Genomic DNA, 22,989 nt, shown 5'->3' with positions numbered 1-22,989 from the left:
GCTCAGCATGGATCCGATTTCATCCTTAACCTGCTCTCACTTGAGCTGTAACAGATCTTCTCTAGATTTTACTTCTGTAGAGATAATCTTCCAGTTGGTATAAGTTTCTGGGAAATCTTGGCCTTTCAGGTTAAGTGAGCCCCATGAGAGCATTGCTTCCAGTCCAAGTAGCCCACCATTCAACTAAAAATGCCTGTGTTCTACCTAATACAAACTCATTTCCCCTTTCTGTTCCTTGTCTGTTTCAACCAAGGAACTGGATGTTACAGAATGGCTCCTAGCAGGTTGACTAAGAGTGTTTCAATAAAAGTATATCACTGTCTTTCTCTTTGGCTTATAAGTTTTACTTGGGTATTATTTTGCTGAGTTTACTTACTTTCTTGAAGTCAGGGAATGTGATAAGAGTCTCATATTAAATACCATGCTTTTACATACTGATCTAAAAATATAAGGAGTTTCAGTTAAATTAATTTTCAGATAACTGAAGCCCCCTCCCTTTTTTGTTAAACTGTTTTTTTAATGGAAATCTGTGAAATTTTTTACGTAAGTTGAACAGAGTTGAGAGAGTGGCTTTTGTTTTCTTTTACTTTCTCCTTTATGACTTAGATCACAGACTCTGCTGCGATAACACAAAACTTGTCTGGAGGTGAATAAGTTTAATGTCGAGACTTGGGCTCTTGTGCATCTGTCACTTTGCTGTGTCCCACTGGTCTCTGTCGGCTGCCGGGGGTCTGGGTGTCGTACACACGCAGCTCTTACCGGCGTGTTTGACCGTGGCCGGGAGCAGCCCTGAGGTTTCGTCTTTTCAGCTCTGCTCTCATGGTCGAAGTTGCCTGACAGATGACCTTTGATAGGTGACCAAGTCGGCGGGGTTGGATTGGCCATCCGTTTCTCCAGACAGGTGTGGACCTTCGAAGACTAGGGAGCGAGTGTTTGCGTCGCTCACCTGCGGTATTTCTGAGCCCCTCCTACCCAGCCACCCCAGGGCGACTCCACGGTGTTCTTCTCTTTCAGAGGAGTCAGACTCAGTCTCCAACACCACCCAGGCCGCCCTCCCCGAGCTTTGAATTAGGCCTCTCCAGCTTCCCCCCACTGCCTGGGGCGGCAGGGCATTTGAAGACGGAGGACTTGTTTGAGAACAGGCTTGAGAACAGGCTGTCTGGCTTGCTCACAGGATCGTCCAAAGAAAGGGTAAGCTCTCCCAAGCCTGATGCTCACTCATCGCTGGCGTCCTGCTCTTTACATGTGTGCTTTTTTCACATGCGGAAGAGGTTTATGAGGATAAGTGATTGCAGAGGCCACACAGGTTTTGAGCAGTAGGGTCAGAGGTGGAGCCCTGCACTGGTGTACTGTACAGACACTCACTCACCCAGAAACTCAGGTTGTATTTTTATTCTTGCTCTTCACGACCTGCAGAATAAAAAAGAAAAATCTGAATTATACCAGAAGTAACATGTTTTTAATAATCTACATGAATAACCAGAAGCCCAGAGCAACTTTACTATAATATGGGTGGCTGTCGGCGAGCTCTGTGGTGTTCATGCCTCTGCAGTGATTACATCCTGGGAATCAGCGAGTGCTGCAAGAGCCCAGGGGCTCCCTGTGGCCCTGCGGCAGTCGACAAGCAGACCAGGGCAGAGGTGGCCAGAATGCCTCGTCCAGTGCCTGCTGAGTTCTCAGCCTGGCGCTCCACCACGGCCACCCACCGTGTCTTTCTCCAGTGGGAACCCACCCACCAGCACCCCGCCTACTGCCCGAAGACCTAAGGAGTCAGAACCCCCGGCCTCTGGGTTGGGGAAGGCACTGGCCTGCAGACCGTGTCCAGACCATCTACACCTGCAGAGCCCCCACAGAGCCCCTCAGTACCAGGCGGGGTCACGGTGGGATTTATAAAGCCAGGTCTTTAGTTGTATTCATACTAGTGTGTAGTTACTGCTCCCACTTTTAGCCTTCAAGGTTGAGAGGATTCCAAGACCCTGTATTTTGGAGAGAGAAGCACTTATTAAATGTAACATGTCTTGTGCGTTATTATAAGTCTTAAATTCTGAGTTATCAGTGCCCCATGGAATGATGTTAGAGAAACCTTGCAGCTCAGAGATCCTGAGTCCTGGCTTCACCCTGACCTTACTCCCCTTGGGGATGGGCAGGGGAAGACACAAGCAGGCCTTCACCCCATTTCAAAAACAGTACTTTGTTGGGTTTTTTTTTTTTTAATTTTTACTGTTTTTACATTGTGAGTTTGTGTAAATTTTATTTTGAAGAGAGAATTGCTACTTTTAAGAAGCCTGAGCCCAATTCCAGGTGGAAGAGACTGTGTCCCTGCTTCTTGGTGAAGTGCTCGGTGGCTCTGCAGGGCCCTGGGAGGCCTCGGACGGGAGGGGGGCAGTCTCAGGCATGCTCTGGACATGAGGGAGCTTTTACAAGAAGGCGGCGTTTTCCATGCCTGTGTTTCCACCAGCCTTGAGCACAAAATCGCAAGAGGTGATGGTTCTCAGGGGCCCCATGTCTCCATCACCACCACCCCCGCCCCATGGTGGGGGGCAGTGCTATTCCCTCCATCTCACTCCCTCCAGAATCTCTCACTTCTGAACTTTTTATCTGCTTTGAAAAGTGAGATTTTGAGAAAATGCTTGTTTGCAGTTAGTCTCCATTCCAGTTCTTTATTTGCTCTGCTGCCTTTTTGTTGTTAATTAACAGAAGGCTACATGAGTGAGTGGTTACTGCTCATGGGGCTGGCATTCTCCAGGTGTTTGCCTTAAACAGACTAAGCCTCATCCTTCCCTGTTAAATCAGGAGAGTTAACACACTGCTTTCAGGGGCTGCTGGTGAATTCAGGTGGGAACTGATGTCAGCACCTGCACCCCTCAAGGCGCTCAGGTTTATTGGGATGGAGCTGTAACCTTATTGGTTTTCCCTGTAAAAACGGGTGAGCCGTACTGGATTGTGCTGGGAACTCTACATTCACAGATCACGTGCCAGGTGGTGCTGGGCACTGGGGTGTCAGATGGGTGGAGGTTTCAGTACCTGTTCAGATGGGAAAGCAGGCTTGCAGGCAATCATGCTCATGCACAGAGGGAGGCCTCAGATTGGTGAGACGTTTGCCAAGAGGAAGGGGAGACTGAGGGCTGCTTCCCGGCCACAGTGTGTCCAGCTGTACTCCGGGCTGGCCCACCCGTGCTCCTGGGAGGATGGCGAAGCTGGTACCATCGTTGTGTGTTTAAGATCGAGAAAGATCTGACGGACGTGCCTCTATGCGGTGCTAAACTGTTTTTGATGGTTTCAGAGCCTGAACGCAGACGCAAGCACGAACACTCTCCCCGCGGTGCCCCCCCGAGAGCCCTCAGTGCCCTGTGCCGTGTCCGCAGCCTGCGAGCGTGCCCCCTCCCCTGCCCACCCGCCCGAGTAAGTCCACCTGCACCTGATGCCCGCGCCCCATGCTGTGCTCACTGCGGGGCTGCCTGCAGGGCCCGGATGTTCACGTGTCTGCCTGGTGGCGTCTTTCCAGGGATCCCAAGGTGGTGGAGAGGCAGAAGGAAACCCCGAGTGTGGACAGACCTCCTCCCACCCTTTGCACGACTGCGAGTAAATCGGTGCAGGTGGACGGCGCCGTCTTGGTATGTCCGGGGCAAGGATGCAGAGGGGCTCTCTGGAGCGGTGGCCGCCTGTGTGCACACCGCACTTTCTGTGCAGGGTACCCTGGGCATTTGCTAATGATTGTAACTAACCGATCTGGCTGTTCGTCGTCCCTGCAGCTGTGGGTCATCTTGTTCAGGGTCAGTAGAGTGAGGCTGTCACCCGAGGAGCCACAGCTTCCAGTTCCTGTCCCCCTAGGACTTAGGGTGGTCCAAGTGCGGATCAGAGGGACGCCCACCTCCCACCCCGCCCGTGCCCCGCCCGGGTCCACGCAGGCCTACCGCCAGCTCCTCTTCCTCTCTCCTCCCCTGGGCGCTCAGTCCAGCATTTTAAATTCTGATTTGCATTGTCCCCAGTTTGATCTTGGGTGGGCCTTTATCGTTTAGATTTGGGAGTTAAACCCTTATTGTCTGCTAGGTTGAATCTTTAAAGAAAACTTTTTTATAGGTTAAAATTATTTTTAAGTTACAAATGGTTGGTGGAGGTGACAGACTTCTGAATGTCCTCATCTGTCATTTAGCCTTCATGCTTCCACTTACCTGAAAACCCTACTTTTTTGTTGTTGTTACCTCTGACTCCTGCAACCACACCTCCAGCCCTCTGTAGTTTGTAGTGTGTACAAATGCTTTTCAGAGACAGCTGTTGAAGGTCACCCATAAGTGACAGCCGGACCTCTTCCTGGGTCCAGGAGGCCTGCTCTGTGCCGAGGCAGATTGTCTGGCAGGGAGAGCAGATGCTGCTTCTGTGTTATTCTAGGGTGTCTGGTGTCTGCCGCCTTTCAGGCTCGTATGTGGCTCAGAAGTGATTACAGGCCAGAGGCTGGAAAGAGTTCGGTCGGCACTTTTCATCTCCATGCCTTTTCTAGTTTTAACCATTTTTACAAGATATTTCTAGAGTATCTTGGAGGGAAAGTTGTGCTGCAGGGGAACCTCAGTTGTTGAAATGTAGGAATTCTCTATTTAAAATAATTTTGAACGTGGTTACAGTTGAAACCTTTTTTTTACCTCTACCTCAAGTGAACCTTATTTTCGCATGTTGTCATATAATCCCAGAGCTGTGTCTGTTTCCCAGGAATTGCGAAAACCCAGCTACGCAGAGATTTGTCAGAGGACGAATAGAGAGCCACCATCTTCCCCGTTGCAGCCCCAGAAAGAACAAAAGCCAAACACTGTTGGTTGTGGGAAGGAAGAAAAGAAGCTCGCCGACAGAGAGGCCTCTGCCCCCAGGTCCAGCCCAGGACCACCCAAAGACCAGAGGAGACCGCCAGGCCGCCGGCCCTCTCCCCCAGCCTCTGGGCGGCGTCTGCACAGAGAACAGAGCCCCCCACCCAGGTCCCCTCAGTGAGCGCCGAGGTCTGGGAGGGCTTCGAGGAGCTGAGGTCGCCACAACTAAGCACTGTCCTGCTCGGGATGTGAGTGAGCCGCTGGTTAGGAGCTTGCAGTGTAGATGAGGCCCACAAGGTGCCTGCAAGTTATTTTTCTTCTATGAGTCGGATTTCCCCCCTCTTGAAAAAAATCTATTTTTCAGGATTTAATTAATATAAACCTTATTTTAGGTTGGTGCTTAACTGGAGGTGATGCATAAGTCTGATTTTTTTCAGGATAGAAAATGCATTTATCCTAACAAATTGATATTTTTTATTAAGCCTCCATGTGGCTATGAATGCAAGCTATATATATATATAGTGAGTTTTTCTAAATTAAGTGGAACTATGCTACTTCATTTTTTAAAATAACTGGTTAGCAAGTGTGTACCTCTGAGATGTCCAGACTGCCGGGTGAGGCTGAGGACCGTGGAACTGAGGGCACGAGGCGATGCTGTGAGTGTATCCTGGGGAAGGGACGGGGTCCAATGGCGCCACACGCTGGCCTGGGAGTTGTCCTTTCATTCAGAAGCCTAACAAGTGGTTCTAGCATTTTTTAAGTAGAGCCCATTTTTGGTCCACTGGGCAGAGTAACCCTGCAGAGCACCGAGAGTCCTGATGTCCTGCCAGCAAGTAACCAGCTCCTCACTCCAGTCTCAAGTGGCTGTTATGTAAGATAAACTCAAAGCACATTGTGAATAGAACTTAAATGGAACATAAACTTTGTTGCCCACTGACATGTTACCACGAAATTGTACCCTGATGTTTTGCTCCCGAGAGCAGGTGGGGAGGGCATGGAGCCCGGCTCCCTCGTCTGCCCCAGTCTGCCCCACCTTACCCCTCCCGGGGTGCATTTCCGAACCTCTGCGCACGGCACACAGATCGTGGGAGAAGGTGTTTGTGGTGCCCTCTGGTGTTGGAGGATCCAAGTTCCTCTCTCTTTACCTCCAAGACAGGGTCTGTGATCCCTTCTCTAAGTGCTGCTCTCCAAGAACACGCATGCACTAAAGCTAGCAGTTGATAATAAACATAAATTATTTTGTTTTAAAATGCCTAAATTTTTTCTTTAAGTATTCTAAGCAGCAGACATTAAAATAAGAATATTTCCTGCTAAATGTAACCATACAGTTTATTCCACAAAATGTTATTTAACAAGACTAAGGTTTTTTTCTTTTTTAAAAAGAGATTATTTCCATCCAATATTTAAAGACTTGAATTTTATTTAAACTTGAAAATGACTTTGCCTTAACTTTTGTATATGACAGCTTAGAGTTCCTGAGACCGGCCTGTGTTGGCGTGAGTGGGGTCTGCTGTCACGGTGTTACTGGGTAAGCACTGTAGGAAGAGCGAGCAGTCATGTTTGTAATTTACCTGGAAGATCTTACACAGTTGATCTTTTTTCAGACTGTTGAAAAATCCTGTAAATGCAAATAGTCGATACTGTATTAAATATGTGCACTTGGACGTGTGTGCTTTGCTTGTACAGTTGTAAATAATCAGAACATATTAAAAAGGTACCCTAAAGAGAAAAAGCTGATAAAAATTGATATATTATAAATGTTGCTATTGACCTGGATGTAGATAAACTCAGTGTTGTGGTTTGAATATTATTTTAATTTGTTGAGGTTTTTTCTTTTTCTCTTATACTGGTTTGCTGAACTGATTCTGCCTCTTTGCTGCTGTGAAAGGGAGATGGAAAGTTTTACTAAAACGTTCGAATATTTTCATGCTCTTCTTAAACATATGTAAGTATGTACTAATCACAGCTAATGTTGAAAGGGTTTTTGAGGTATAATCTGGAAAGTGGAAACTGGCAGGGTCTTCAAGTGAAAGTAAAAAATAATCTACTTAAAATTACAAATAGCTAATAGGCATGATCTGCCTGCCAGAGGAAAACAAGCCCATCTCCTTCAGAGCAGCGTCTTTATTCAAATACCTAGACACGCACACAGCGCTCCTATTTGCAAATGCCTGTTAAAAGGAATTTAACAGAGGAATTTATTTCTTTGTAGTTTTGAAATTGCAGACTGAAAAAATCAGAAATAATTGACCTCTTATACCCAAACTGTTGAGTACTGTAGAAAGAGCTGGAAAGGCCAGCTCTGAGCCCCTGGGATCCCATGACATGGCGGTCTCTGCCGGAGGAGGGAGCGATGCTGTCAGCACCATCCCTGAATCCCAAACCCTGTGCAGCCCAGACACTGGTTTTTAATAGTGGCAGATCCTTTCCCTGGAGGCAGGTGTGTGGGGCCAACTGTGCGTCCGCCCTTTGTGTGACCAGGGTGGAGCTGTGCGTGCAGCTGGGATGAAGGTGACCGTGACAGCAGCCGGGCCCAGCCAGGTGGCATGGCTGGCCAGGCACATGAGGCTTACACTCCCGCAGCCGAGTTAAGACTTCACTCTGATGTGATTTTTATAACATTCTTTTTAATTAAGCAAGGGCGATATGCCAAAGAGCTGTTTAATGTCCCCCAATCTCCACCTTTCTGATATTCCTGAGGTTTTCCACTCACAGAAAAGCACAGGGGGTGCACAGCGGGAAGCTGTGGTGCCAGCCCACGGGCAGCCCCGCCTTGCACAGCCGGTGTCTGGCTTTGTCCGTGTAAAATGTAACTCTTTCCTCTCCCCTGGCAGTACCTCAAGGTACAGAGTCAGAGACACAGCATCACAAATGGCATTTTAACTTGGACAATTGTGTGATGATACTTGTCATTTGGAGAGATAAGAATGAGAACCCGGCCCCGTTTCACCAGACATGAATTCAAGAAGAGTTGTCGCTTTTTAAGAGTCCGTGTCATGATGTTTCTGATCAGGCCCTCTTGTAACTGCATCACTGGTTGTTACTAGTGGTGGCAAGAAACCTGTCAAGTTGCCATGTGGTCAGGGCCACCACGGTGCCGTGTGGAGGCCAGTTTGGGGCCTCACGGGCCTCAGGGGCAGGTACGGCCCGTGTCTGCATCTGCGTCCGCGGGGAGCGGCGGACAATCGGCCTGAAGGAGCGGCCACGGCACCAGTTCGCAGGAGGGCAGTGACACGGACGCCTCGCCAGGGCTTTTGTTTCTGTTCTATTTCTTTTCATTAAGACTGGAATCAAGCTTATGTGTAAACTATTGGTAATTTAAGTTTCCTTTGTGTCATTCAGTGTAAAACTGTCTAATTTGAAAAAATGTAGGTTATGAAAAATAAAGACTTAGGCACTGTTTGGGTTTTCTTTTCATTTTTTTTTAAATTAAAATTTTCTTCAAGAATGCACCTTTTTAAAAAATAGTATTTTGTTTGAACCTATCTGTGTAGTGAGAATGAAATGCGGGTTCCGTCCACCCATGTTTGGATCGTAGCCCGAGTCCTCGCAGCAGGGGCACCATGCCCGGCGGCTCAGTTGTGGGCCTCCAGGGTCGGCCCTCAAGCCAGTGTTAGTGAGGGCACAGTTTGTTAAATTTGAGGTTTACCACAGAAATAAGTATCCCTGTGTCGGGCTCTTGTTTCTTGGGTTAAATGGCCACGTCTCAGGAGACATCCCCATAAAGTCACTTGGGGTGGAGGTGGGGCCATCGTGTTCAGATCCTAAGTGAGCCTCAGAAACGGTGATGGACTTCACCCTAAATCAGGGTGACGCCAGCAGCGGTGGTTGGGCCTCCAGCATATGTTACGTGTGATGGCTGGTCTGCCAGCTGGTGACTGACCCGCGCACCCCCTCCCCTGTGTTTCTACTTGGTTATCCTTCCCTTGTTGATGTTATCCTTCCCTTGTTGACGTGGGCTTCTTTGTCTCTGGCTGTTCATTCTTTGTTACATGTTGAAGATATTTCCTCTCAATCCCTACCAGCTGTCTTAACTCTATTTAGAGTAGCTTTTATCTTACAGTTTTTAATTATGTAGTAAAATTGACCCATCTTCTTTATGGTTGAGTGTCTTGTTCTTGTTTATGAAGTCTCCCTACTCCAGAGCCATGAAGACAATCTCCCTTGATGAATACATGTGTCTTCACCCCACGTGGAATTGATTGATGTGTGTGTGTGTTGTGTGTGTAGTCTGAGGTGAGAACCCAGTTTTACTTTTTGCCATGTGGAAACTTGCCTATTGAGTAGCTCATTATTCCTCCACTGATACGTGTGCCACTCTTGTTATTTGGTATTCCCTCCCACCTGCACAGGCAGCTTTTTCTAGCCCCTCTAGTCTGTGCCTCTGGGCCCATTTTTCTGCGGACACCTTGGAATTCCACTCACACACCATTCTGCCTTCCTAGGAATTTCCTTCGTAGGACTCATCACAAAAATAATTCGATGTGCTCCCTGAAGGTGGGAATCAAGCCCGTCTCTATCACCCTTGTATCCCCTGGTCTCAGTACACTGTCTGCAACATAGTAGAGGCTCAGTAAATATCTGTAAAGTTGATGAAGTTTCTACTGACTGTGTTCTCCATGCACAGCCCTGGCGTAGGAAATTAGGGGAGAAATGGGGTGATGTGTTGATTTGCCTTTTCCAGATAACTCTTCACAAACTCAGTGGCTTGAAATGACAAGTCATACATCAGGACTGGCAGATGTAGGCCAAGCTTGGCAGCTCTGCCAGCCCTCGACCCCTCTTGCTTCCAGGTGCGCGTCAGCCGCTCTGGGCCTGGCCAGGGACACACAGCTCGTGGCCATGTGTGTCGTCCGCGGGCCAGCCGAGGCGTGTTCTCTTGTGGCTGTGGAGTGGCACAGAGCTGAACCCCGAAGGACCCCAGGTGTTTGCACCTCCCCCTCCACCAAGAAGTTGCAGTCGTTGCATTCCGTTCCTTGGCACATGCATGTTTTTTTTACTAATGTTAAAGCCCTCTGTTTATCTAAATCACCGGGTAAAACCAGCAGTCGGAGGAGCACCCCCAGCACCGAGGCAGCCGGGCCTGACGGGCCACTAGCGCTTCCTGATCCGGGTGAAGTGCTGGGCCACTTAGATTGAGGTGTGGGGGGCTCTTCCCCTTTACATACTGTGTTCCCAGTCCACCATGGGTGGTGGGTGGGGGAGATAAGAGACGGCACTGCAGGAGGGTTTGGGGGTTTTCACAAGACTTCCCACAGTTCTCAGAGCCTGAGCGCCATGGAGCGTGGCCAGCGTGGGTGCCCAGCTCAGTGGGCCTGGTCCGTGTCTTCCATGTCGGGGCTATGCCATCTGTGGGTCCCACTGAAGCTGAGGGAAAGGATGGTTAGCAGGACCCACCAGGTTCAGGATGGTGTTACGGAGGAGGCCGTCTGGTACCGACGGGGAAGGGCTGTCATGGCGGGAGCCACGGGGCAGGGACGCAGCCATGAGCTGGATCCCCTGCGAAGCCAGGGTCCACTGTGGTCAGACAACACGCTCTGTGTGATCTGTCCACTTACGTGTTAGGGCTTGTCTGTGACCCTGGATGTGGTCACCATGGTGACTGTTCCACGGGTGCTTGAAAAGAACATGCACCGGGTGCAGAGCTTGCTTGAGTGTGTGTAATGTGGGTCCAATCCTGGGGGGCGAGGTGCCGTCAGGTCCACACCCCGGCTGACATTCTGCCTGGTTCTCTCAGTCACGTCCCTAACCAAAGTTAACAGATTTGTCTTCCTGTGTTTCACTCTTTCTCATTCCCCTCAGGTTTTGCTTCGTGTATTTTGAAGCTGTGTTGGGTGCCTGCACTCTTAGGATGGCTGTGTCTTCTTGGGGGTGTATCCTTTAATGTCAGTAATCTCCCTCTTGGTCCCCAGTAACTGTCTTTGCTCTCAAGTTCTCCTGTATCTGACATTAATATACCCATTCCTGCTTTTCTTTTCCTTTATGTTTGGAGAGGCACCTTTTCGCACCTTTACTTTCAACCTGCCTCTGCCGTCATATTTAGAGCGAGTCCCTTGTAAGCAGCATATAGTTGGGTCTTGTTTTTCAATCCACTCGGCCAATCTCTGTCTGCTCCCTAGTGTGTGCAGACCATGTACACGTAAAGTAACTATTGACTGGCCTACGCCGGCCAGTTTGTTTATTTTCCACTTGCTCCCTCTGTTTCTTGTTCCTCTGTTTCTTTTTTCTTGCCTTCCTGGGAGTTATAATTTGCTGATTCTTAACTCCCAGATCAGGAATTATTTTTAAAAAAGACAATTTTATGCCTGAAGATGTGTTTGCTAGAGTGGGCTCTGCAGGAGGTCAGTCTCTCCTCCAGGGAATCCTCTCCTTACAGATAACTTGGGCGAGTTATGTAGTGTTGCTAAGCCTGGATCTTTATTTTTTAGTGTGACTCTCGCAGTGCCTACCTCCTCTGGTTGTTATGAAGACACAGCGAAGATTGAAAGTGCCACCCCCTGCACCTGAACGCATGCCCTAAGCAGCCAGGGCCCAGGAGTTACAGAAACTGTCCCTCCTCCTTTCTCAGAGGCTTGGGTGGTATGATTCCCAAGTCTGGGTACTAGCATGTCCCCCTGTTGGCTAAACGAGAGGGCATACCACGCCCCTGGCCATGGAGATTGGCCTAAGGTGGACGTGTGACCAAGTGCAGGTGAGTGAGACCCTAGGAACTCCTGTGATAACCTGAAATTCCTCTTCTGCCTCTGGGTGCTCTGGGCTGAGGACGTGATGGAGCTGGCGGGAGGACAACACAAGGGGGAGCGGAGCCTGGAGGACCCGTATCCTTGGCATCACCCTGTTCTGCCACATCGGGGTCAGTGTCTTCCTTGGACAGAGAGCAAGGATGCTGTGGGCAGACCCATTAGCATCTGGGGGGATGTGTGGCCTTGAGGAATAATGTCAGAGCTGCCAGTAAATTTCACATCTCGGCCAGAGTTGGGACCCATTTCTATTCTTGACCCAGTGACTATCAAGGGAAATGGGCTTCCAGACCAGTTAGGTCCCCCTTGGGGCTCTGGGGTGGGGCCCTGGACACACCCAAACTCTGTTAGGAAAGACGAGGTGGCAGCCAGCTGCACCCACTGTTGACCCTGGCACGTACCCCAACCCCACTGCCCCTCAGAGTCCAGACTTGTGGCGTGGAGTCAATATCTGAATTCAGTCAAGATCTCAGACTTGATATGCCCAAAGTAGATCCAAAATAGGGCCCTTGTTACCTCCACAAAACACCATCTCCACTGGTACCACCATCCACCCAGTTATTCCAGTCAGAAAGCTGAGCCACCCTCCGTCCCCCATTTTCTCTCTCCCAGATCTAACCCATCAACAATGCTACCAGCCCTGCCTCCACATGCTCCCCAGCCCTCTCTCGCCCTGTCCAGCCATGGTTCTCTCTTACCAGTGCCTCATAGGGGGCCTCCTCTGGTCCCCCGATGCCCAGCTCTGGAGCCTTTCATGGTTCCCTGGCTCAAAACCCCGTGATTGTTTCTCGGGAGACCGAATAAAGCCCGAGCACCAGTGTGGCCTCCAGGCCCCTCTCCAGGAGCTGTCCACCCCCCATCTGAGAACACCGGCCACTCCGTACACCCGGCTCGCACTCAGCGTCTCCTGAGCTAGGAATCTCTTCTTCCTCATTTTTCCCATTACTCGAGTTTCATTTCAGATCTTGACCCCTCGCAGGGCCTGCTGAGCACCCTCTCCGATAGCCCCACCCGGGGCCCCCTCTTATCTGGTCCCTCTTATTTTATTCCTATTCCTGCCTTTGGCCCCAATTCCTCAGACCTTGTCCGCGTCTACACCTCTGTCTCCCCAAGGCCGGGAGCACCGCCGGGCCCTGGAAGGATGGATCACAAACCCACTCACGTGTTGACTCAGCAGCCACGTAAGAAGACCTGCTTTGTCCCAATCACTGTCAACCACGGGGCCCCCCAGACCTCTCCTAACTGCCAGCTCGCCGGCACAGCTGCGGTTCGCATTTCTGTGAAAACCTCAATGCTTACATTTCAGAATTTTACTCTTTTTTTTGCTTTTTGGTCCTGTACTGCGGAGCCCGCAGACCTGGGACGGGGTCGGAGTTTCGGAGAGCGCAGGGGTGACCGCGGTGGGAACGCGCCCCGCGGGGACCCCCAGACACCCCCCCGCCAAGTCTCCCGGAAGGAATCTTGTGGGCGCTTCAGTCGCGCGTCCAGAGCATCCTGGGCAGAGGGAGGAGGGGGGAGCCCCGCCGCGGCCACGAGCTTTGGGGGCGCTCTTGGCCTCTGCGCACAGGAGCCGAGGTCACAGTCCTGGGACCCGGAGATCTGACCTCCTGGGACCTCCTCGGGCCGGACACCAGCCTGTGGGGTCACCCCTGGAAGGTGGACCAGCCGGGGCGCTGGCCTCTGCGGACCCAGCCCGCGCCGCGCGTGTCGGCGGGGGCCTCTCGGCGGGTCTGGATCGTGCTGCGGCGCAGGTGCGGAGGCGTGGGGGAGAGACTGGGGCGGGGCCGGCAGGTGCCCTGACCTCTCGGAGGCGGTGTCGGCGTCTGGAGGAGTCAGGCGGGGGGGGCGGGGGCGAGTCCTCCCCGAGAAGAGCGGGGATCCCGGTGCCGTGAGTGTCGCACACGGGTCGCCTCCTTCCTCCTCCTGGGCCCCTTGTCTGCGGCGGCACCCGAGGTCTTGAAACAAAATGGGCTCCGCCCGGCTGGCTGGGCGCTCGCGGCTCGACACAAAGGGCACCTTTGAAGCCCCTTTCGGGTCAGAGACCCTAGACCGGAGTCAGGGTCGGGGTGGGGGCACTTGTGCAGACGGGGCACCTGAGCAGGATCTGGGCGCCTCTGTCCGCGCCCCCCAGGATGGACACCTCGGGGCAGTGCTCGCGCCTCCGCGGCTGCGCCCCGAGAGTGTGTGTGGGTGTGTGTCGGTGAGAGTGTGTGTGAAGGAGGCAGGGGGAGGCGGCTTCTCTCGGCCTTTTCTCCAGACCCTGCCCAGGCTTTTCTCCAGCTCCATAGGCCCAGCTCAGAGCCCCAGTGGAAGTGCCACGTGAGCCCCCCCGTGTTGTTTTTCTTGTGTTCGTGTGTGGAGTGGATGTGAACATTTATTTCTCCCGGTTCTGGAGGCTGGACGTCCAAGATCAAGGTGCCGGCGGATTCAGTGTCTGGTGAGGACCCTCTTCCTGTTTCACAGACGGGGTCTTCCTGCTGTGTTGTCACCTGGAGGAAGGGCTGGGAGCAGCCCCTGTAAGCCTTGACACCAGACAGAGGCCCCCACCAGATTGGGGGGGAGGGGCGTTGACAACCGCAAGCCCCAGGCCTGAGCTGCAGCCTTCGCTCCTGTGGACCCCGAGTCTGTCTGTGTTCTGCGTTCCGACCCTCTGCTGGATGGACCCACTGCAAATACTTCTCCGGCTGTCATTTGCCTTTTCAATCCTGGGTCTCTAAGAGTAGAACTTTGCCAAACCCAAGATCACAAAGGTTTCCTCCATGTTTTTCCTGGAAGTTCTACAGTTTTAGGTCTGTGACCCACTGTTTTTACTTTTTGCATATGGTGTGAGTGTGCAGTGGGTACTCCTGTGGACCCAGCATCAGTTCTTAAAAACATCTTTTTCGTGGTTTCTTTGGCACCTTTGTTGAAAGTCTGCTGTTGGGGTCTGTGTGGATCTGTTATGGATCGTTTGCATCCCGTGGATCCATATTTCCATCTTCACGCCCTCTTGTTTACCATAGCTTTGAAACACATCTTGGAATCACGTAGTGTTCGTCCTCCAACGGCATCCTTCATTTCCAAGGTTATTTCGGCTATTTGAGGCCCTTTGTATCTCCACGTAAATTTTAGGACCAGCTTGTCACTTTCTACAGAAAGCCCTGCTGGGATTTTGATTGGGATTCTGTTGGAGCTGTCAATCTCAACCATGTCAGGTCTCCTGACCCTTTACTGAATTCTTCTTGACTTCCCTCAGCAATGCTTTGTAGCTATGATGCACAGGTCCTGCACGTCACTTGTTAAGTTTCTCTCTATATATTTCATATTTCGATGCTATTGTAAATGGTATTTTTCCAGTTTCTTATTGTTCCTTGATAGCACACAAAACTACAACTGGCTTCTATATATTGAACATATTTTCCTTCGACTGTCAGAGCTGATTCAAAGCCCAGCCCCACTACTTCCTGTCGCCCATTTTGACACTTGGGACAAATGTAATCTCGCTGAGCCCTTATGAATCTGTCTTTGAAGTGAACATAAGTGGCCACCCCTGCCCATTTTACAGAGTCAAATAAGCCTCCTGAAGAATGGACATGTCCCCAGAGACTGATGGATTAAATTGTGCACACACACAGCTGCGGACACTGCCCTGCCGTGAGCAGCCTGCCCGCAGCCCTCTCCCGTATCCCTCAGGAGCCTCCCCCTCAGCCCAGCTCAGGGATTTGAATATTAAAAATATTCAACAACACTGTTTAAAGTCTGAATAATGTGGCTTTCCCCAGTTTTCCCTCAGACTCATCCACTTTGAGGGAATGAAAGTGGAGCCAAATGAGAGCCAGTGAGGCCAAGCAGAAACACCAAAGAGAAACCACAGTTTTAGCTCAGTTTCTGAACATCTGGGTCCCACCATTTCCCCCCATCCCAGCCCCATCGCATCCCATTTGTGTGTTTCTCTGGAGTGTGTTGATGCACCAGAAATCCGTGAAAACACAGGCTGCCACTGTGCAGAGACCCCGCTCAACAGAGCGGCCTGGAGTCCAGGCTTTGGTGCGGCTCCCTCAACAGTAACCATGAAAAGAAACAGAGAGGTTTTTAGACTTTTTAAATGAAGTTTCAAATATGTAAAACATACTTTTACTTTTTCATACATATTCCAGGTGTGGATGGGCCACGCCTGCCTTCCAAGGGCTGCCCACAGGCTCCTGCCCAGCTAGCTTGAGGACCAGACCACGCATGTATCCTCCTCCTGGGTAGGGCTGCAGAGGCCAGGCTCAGCCCAGCCCACAGCCAGCCAGCCTTGTGGAGTCAGCCAGCACCTGCTGGAGCACAGGCTCCTGGGCCTCACCCCGGAGGTCTGGCGCTGAGACCGTGGCTCCACCAAACGCGGGAATCCAGGTTTGTTGTTGTTTAGCATGGTAGGTGTTGTCCACGGTAGGTGTGTCCCCACCAAATTTGCCTGAGACGGCTGTGGAGCCTGCACACACACACATGTGCACATGGGATGAACACAAATGCACACCTGCAGAATTCCAATGCCCTCCTCAGCAGCATCACCTGATTTCAAGCAGCTCAACATTCTCAGAAGCACCTGGGACTACTTTGAAGCTCCGCCCCATCCTGCGGAGCCTGATTTAATTGGTTCAGTGGGGCCAGATGGGTGAGGCTGCCTCCACAGCTTCTCTTTGGTCTGTGTATGTCTGCTGACCAGGTGAGCTCAGGGCTCTGGTCAGGATGGACTCGCCTGCCCCTAGCCCTTCATCTTTCTCTTCCTACCGTGAAGTGCTCACGTCCTTCTCAAAGTGGGGTCCCCAGGCTGGCTCCCCTGGAACCTGTAGAAATGCAAGTTCCCCAACCTGCTGGGTAGGACCTGTGGGCAGGCCCAGCGACCTGCAGGGTCAGCCCCCCACTGCCAGACCCACGGGCCAAAGGGCGACTGCTCAGGGCATAACGCCTGAGCCTAGAGAGAAGGGCATCCGGGAACACAGCTCCCAGCACCCACCAAGCAACGATGCTGGCAGGTGAGGAGCCATTTTTGGGCAAATGGTTCTTGTGGGGACTTCTCAGATGGCCCCCAGGGCAGCTGTGCACTCTGCCACCGCGGTGGGCAGGACTCGGGGACAGGATGCCCTAGGTCGTGGGCAGCTGGAGGAGACCCAACCCAGGTTCCCAAAATCACACCTCCCCAGAAGTGGGTGGAGGGTCCCGAGAGTCAGAAAAGAGAACACCAAAGATGGGGAGTAAAGAGGGCTGGCGTCGTGTTTGTGACTGCCGCGTGAGAAGGGGACAGGCTTTGTGCCTCTCGGGGAGAAGCATGAGGCCTCTGGTCTCCAGCCTTTTTGCTGACTCATATCGATGCCATGGCCAATGTCGGGTGTTTCTGCGGAGGATTACATTTCCTAAGAGGTGGAACTAAATGCTTTTTAAATTATTGAGATGTAATTCACAGTTAACATTATATTAGTGTCAGGCTTACAGCATAGTGATTAGATACATGTGTGTATTGTGAAATGATCACAGTAAGTCTCGTCAACATCCATCACCTCATATTGGTTCAACTTTTATATCTTTGTGATTAGAATATCTAATACTTACTCTCTTAGTAGCTTTCAAATACACAATACAGTATTGTTAACTATTGTCACCATGCTGTACATTACAACCCCAGGACTTAATTATTTTATTTTAACCTCCTTCACCCATTTCACCCACCCCTCACCCCCACCTCTTACAACCACCAATCTGTTCATTGTATCTATGAACTTGCTTTTTTTGTTTTGTTTTGTTTTGTTTTTAGATTCCACATATAAATGAGATCATATGGTATCTGTCTTTCTCTGACTGACTTATTTCACTTAGTACAATGCCCTCAAGGTCCATCCATGTTGTCTCAATTGGCAAGATTTCATTCTTTTTTATGGCTGAATAATATTATCTTTATCCATTCACCCAATTTCTTTATCCATTTATACATCAATGGCCACTTACGTTGCTTCCATAACTTGGCTATTGTAATTAATGCTTCAGTGAACATGGGGGTGCAGATATCTTTTCGAGTTAGTGTTTTCATTTTCCTAAGATAAATACCCAGAAGTGGGATTGCTGGATCTTATGGTAGTTCTGTTTTAACGTTTTGTTTCCCATAGTAATTGCACCAATTTACATTCCCACAAACAGTGTATGAGGCTTCCCTTTCCTCCACATCCTCACTAGCACTTGTTATTTTGTTATCTTTTTGATGATGGCCATCCCAGCAGGCGTGGGGTGATATCTCACTGTGGTTTTGATTTGCATTTACCCAATGCTTAGTGATGTTGAGCATCTTTTCTTAGACCTGTTGGCCATCTATGTGTCTTCTTTGGAAAAATGTCTATTCAGATTCTTTGCTCAATTTTAAATTGGATTATTTGGGGTTTTTTGCTATTGAGTTGGATGAGTTACTTTATATTTTGGATATTAACCTCTTATCAGATATATGATTTGCAAATATTTTCCCCCATTCTGTAGGTTGCTGTTTCATTTTATTGATGGCTTACTTTTCTGTGCAGAAGCTTTTTAGTTTGATTTTGTCTTACTTTCGATGTCAGATCCATAAAATCATCAAGACTGATGTGAAGGAGCTTACTACTTATGTTTTCTTCTAGGAGTTTTATTGTTTCAGATCCTATGTTCAAGTCTTTAATCAATTTTTTTTTCTTTGCGGTACGCGGGCCTCTCACGGCTGCAGCCTCTCCCGCTGCGGAGCACAGGCTCCGGACGCGCAGGCCCAGTGGCCATGGCTCACAGGCCCAGCCGCTCCGCGGCATGTGGGATCCTCCCGGACCGGGGCATGAACCCGCGTCCCCTGCATCGGCAGGCGGACTCCCAACCACTGCACCACCAGGGAAGCCCCTTTCATCGATTTTGAGTTGATTTTTGTGTATGGTAAAAGAAAGCGGTCAAGTTTCATTCTTTTGCATGTAGCTGTCCAGTTTTCCCAACACCATTTATTGAAGAGACTGTCCTTTCCCCATTGTATTTTCTTGGCTCCTTTGTCATAGATTAATTGGCCATGTATGCTTGGTTTATTTCTAGGCTATTCTGTTTCATTGATCTGTATGTCTGTTTTTATGCCAATACTATACTGTTTTGATTACTATAGCTTTGTAATATCAGGGAGCATGATGTCTCCAGCTTTGTTCTTCTTTCTCAAGATTGCTTTGGATATTTGGGGTCTTTGGTGGTTCCGTACAAATTTCAGGATTGTTTGTTCTACTTTGGTAAAAACTGCTATTGGTATTTTAATAGGGATTGCACTGAATCTGTAGATTGCTTTGGATAGTATGGACATTTAAACAATATTAATTCTTCCATCCATGAACACGGAATATCTTTGCATTTATTTGTGTCATCTTCAATTTTTTTCATCAATGTTTTATAGTTTTCAGTGTACGGGTCTTTCACCTTGATTAAATTTATTCCTAGGTAATTTAGTCTTTCTGATGCAATTGTAAGTGAATTGTTTTCTTAATTTCTCATTCTGATAGTTTGTTATTAGTGTATACAGTATACTCCTGATTTTGTATATTGATTTGGTATAAACTTTACTGAATTTGGTTATTAATTCTAACAGTTTTTCTGGTGGAGTCTAAGGTTTTCTAAATATAAAATCATGTCATCTGCAAATAGAGACAGTCTTACTTCTTCTTTTCTGATTCAGATGCCTTTTATGTCTTTTTCTTGTCTAATCATTCTGGCTGGGACTTTCAATACTATCTTGAATAGGAGTGATAAGAGTGGGCACCCTTGTCTGTTCCTGATCTTAGAGGAAGGGCTTTCATCTTTTCACCATTGAGTATGTTAGCTGTGGGCTTGTCATATATGGTCTTTATTATGTTGAGGTATGTTTCCTCTGTACCCACTCTGTTGGAAGTTTTTATCATAAATGGATATTGAACTTTGTCAAATGCTTTCTGCATCTATTGAAATGATGATGATTGATTTTTATCCTTCATTTTCACATTCATTGTGTATCACTGATTGATTTGTCGATGTTGAGCCATCCTTGCATCCCAGAAATAAATCCCACTTGATCATGGTATATGATCCTTTTAAAGTATTGTTGAATTTGGTTTGCTAGTATATATATATATGTATATATATAGATATATATATATTTTGGCTGCTTTGGGTCTTTGTTACTGTGTGCGGGCTTTCTCTAGTTGCGGCGATTGGGGGCTACTCTTTGTTGCATTGCACAGGCTTCTCATTGTCGTGGCTTCTCTTGTTGCAGAGCACGGGCTCTAGGCGCACGGGCTTCAGTAGTTGTGGCACACGGGCTCAGTAGTTGTGGTGCATGGGCTTAGTTGCTCCACGGCATGTGGGATCTTCCCAGACCAGGGCTTGAACCCGTGTCCCCTGCATTGGCAGGTGGATTCTTAACCACTGTGCCATCAGGGAAGTATGGTTTGCTAATATTTTATTGAGGATTTTTGCATCTATATTCATCTGGGATATTGGCCTGTAATTTTCTTTTCTTGTTATGTTGTTGTTTGGTTTTGGTATCAGGGTAATGCCAGCCTTGTAAATAAGCTTGGAAATGTTCCTTCCTCTTCCATCCTGCCCCCCCCCCAAATTCAGGTCCTTTTCAAATGCAAAATATGTTCACCCCATCCCAACAGCCCCCAAATCTTAGCTGGTTCCAGCACCAACTCTAAAGTCCACAGTCTCACAGAAACACCATCCATGTCAGGTCTGAGTGAGACTCCAGGTACCCTTCATCCAGACGCAAGATTCCCCTCCAGCTGTGAATACATTTAACCCAGTGAACTGTGTGCTTTTGAATTAGGATGATGGGCCAGGCATGGAATAGACGTTCCCATCAAGAAGGGAGAGATCAGAGGAAGGAAGGAAGGGCGACAGGTACCAAGCAAGTCCCACGCGAAGCAAAGAAATTCCATCAGATCTCAGAAATGGAGAATGCTCTGCCCTCCAGGCTGCTGGGGTACACCAGCCCCCTCAGCCCTGGGCAGTGGCATCCTGGCCTGTGAAACCAAGGATGAGGCAGCCTCGCCCTGTGCAACACTCTGGGCCTGTGGTGCCCGTCCCTGAACCGCCAGGGGTCACTCTCTTCTGGAAGGATGGAGCGTGTTTGTGGCTGTCTGGTCCTGGAGAATCTGAGAGCCTGCCTGGATCTTGTCCTGTCTTTGTCCCCTGGAGCTAAATCTGTCCGGGTCTCTGCTGGACGGGGGCGGGGTGGGGGGGGCGCGCTCAGCTCCCACCCTGGCTCCCTCTGGGGCATGGTTCACACTCAAAATCTCTGCCGGTCCAGCCACACCCTGGCTTCCCTCCACAACACACACTCTCATTTTTCACAATGCAGACAGGTTGAGAGTTTTCCAAATCTCCAAGTTCTGATTCCTTTTTGCTGAGCAGCCCCTTCAGTTCAGCCTCCTCACATTTTACCACCACCAGAAGGGTCTGCCCCTCCCCTACCCGGGGAGACGCCCAGTCTCATCTCTGCAGGTCCACCTCCCACGAAGCTCTGGGGGGCCCAGCGGAGCTCTCTGCCACTTCCTTACGAGGGCCGCCGTCCCTGGCTCCATGTGGCCTCCCCACTGCACCCGCCAGCATTCCCCCGTGCCCATCCCCTTCGTGGTGACACGTGCTCCCTAAGTGACGGACGCCACCTGTCCCCCTCCTCTGCTCTCCCGAGCTCCCACCTGAGCCGCCATTATTTCCACCAACAGTCCATTCTTGCCATCTGGGCTTCTCCTAATGAGCTTCCCAAGGTTCCGGCGTCCACACTCACCCAGGCCAGAGCCACTTCCTTGTGTTGAGGTATTTGTTACACAGCATCCACTCCAAAGTGTCTCAGGCAGCTCAGCTGCTGCAACAAAACACCACAGACACTGGCCTAAACAACAGATGTTTATTTCTCACGGTTCTGGAGGCTGGACTCTGAGGCCTCGGTGCTGGCTGGGCTGCTTCCTGTTCCACTGTCTCCCCAGTCTGAAGACGGTGTCTTTGTGCCGTGTCCCCCACTGCAGACAGCACGCAGCCCGTGGGACCTCAGAGTGCACATGGCGGGGGGGTGTCACCATCCAGCAGGTCATGTGGGGAGCCACCCCAGTCCTGGTCCCGGTGCAGTCGCTCAGGGAGATGGAAGCTGGCCAAAGACCAGCCCAGGCAGGTGCAGGCGGAGGGCCTGCGTGGACAAGAACATTCTGCACCCAGCAAGGTCTTGTGCTTGCTGGGAGAAAAGGAAGCCTCTCCTTCCTTCCACACCACGGGAGACGGAGCAGGACAGCAGAAACTGGCCCTGTGGTGGCTTTTGGGGAGGGGGCTGGAGGGCAGGGAGGGAGGGAGCCCCCCCTCTACCTGGGGTCCTTGGCACCTGCACACTTTTTCATCTATGAAAAGTAATTATGTTCTGTCTCAGTTTGTACAGGGAAGAGCCTGAGAACTGAGTTTTCACACTGAAGCATTCTAATCTGTGCTTTGAATTAAAAGCTCTTAAGTGCCACCCTCTGTGTTCCTCCGACCTCTGACCTCAACCACACCACACGATGCCCCGAGGCCCTGGATGGAGCTGGGAGCTCTGTCCCCCCATCTCTGGCTCCATGGGTGTCTCTGAACTGGGCATTAGCTCTCTTCCCTGGTCAGGATCCACTGCCCGTTTGCTGTAAAGGCGCCCACAGTGTCCCCGATTATTCAAAGCCTATCCCGATGTTCTGCATGTCCTCTGTGGGGAAAAGCCTGACCTCTGTCTCCTCTCTATCCTCCTTCCACGCTGTCCCCAGGCCTGGACCCGCGGCATCCCTGCTCCGCGAAGTGTGCGTAACGGGCCGGTGGCTGCCGCTCGCCCTCCTTCCAGGTCAGCCCCGCCCCCATCCGGCTCCCGGGAGAACCCCCTTCCCGGCGCCCTTTGACCAGCATGAGGGAGCTGGGCGACGTTTCCCCAAGGCGGGTGTCTAAGAGCTGCATCCTGATTCTCAGGTTCCTCCTTGGCCCATGTGTGCACGTGCAGCCTCGGAGGTAAGACAGGTGAGCTCAGCTGCCCTGGAGTGCCACCCGTGTGAGCCAGCGGGAGAGCGGCCGAGTCCGGGGTGCTTGTGACGCAGCATAGCCGGCTGTCCTGGCAGCACACGTTGGCTCCCCCCCTTCTCCCCACTCCCCCAGCGGCTCTGTCACACCGGGACCCTCCTGCCTCCTTCTGGAGAGACTCAGAAATGATGCTTGTGCAGGCGGAGGGCGGGCAGGGACCAGTGACGACACGGCCCTCCTCTGGACGGGAAGCCGTGTGCTGGGCGTGGGGCTGGGCTCGGAGCTACCCGTGCACTTGGGAATGCCGCTCTCGGGAGCCTCGGCTGACCACGCTGACAGCAGAAAGGACGCCCTGGAGCAGGTGCCGCAGCGGCAGGTCCTCGCGGAGCTGGGAGGGGTTCTGGTTTCTATAATTGGGAGAACGCAGGAGCTGACGGGAAACAAGCGGCTGT

The 22,989-nt window shown here is 50.6% G+C and overlaps 1 protein-coding gene across 2 annotated transcripts in view; it reads left to right on the top strand.

Annotated features, from left to right (window-relative positions):
- LARP4B (La ribonucleoprotein 4B) overlaps positions 1-8,196 on the top strand; it is an 85,496-nt gene extending 77,300 nt beyond the window's left edge. For both annotated transcript variants that reach the window (XM_060097547.1, XM_060097545.1), the window contains exons 15-18: positions 1,015-1,191; positions 3,284-3,402; positions 3,506-3,614; positions 4,705-8,196. In XM_060097547.1, coding sequence (XP_059953530.1) covers positions 1,015-1,191; positions 3,284-3,402; positions 3,506-3,614; positions 4,705-4,977 — 678 coding nt within the window. In that variant the 3' untranslated portion in view covers positions 4,978-8,196. The remainder of the gene's footprint in view (positions 1-1,014; positions 1,192-3,283; positions 3,403-3,505; positions 3,615-4,704) is intronic.
- The last annotated feature ends 14,793 nt before the right edge of the window (positions 8,197-22,989 follow it).

The sequence above is a fragment of the Mesoplodon densirostris genome, chromosome 4 (assembly GCF_025265405.1).
Source record: "Mesoplodon densirostris isolate mMesDen1 chromosome 4, mMesDen1 primary haplotype, whole genome shotgun sequence".
Lineage (NCBI taxonomy): Eukaryota > Metazoa > Chordata > Mammalia > Artiodactyla > Ziphiidae > Mesoplodon > Mesoplodon densirostris.
The sequence above is the reverse complement of the archived record's forward strand: the minus strand, read 5'-3'. Positions and strand labels throughout refer to the sequence as shown.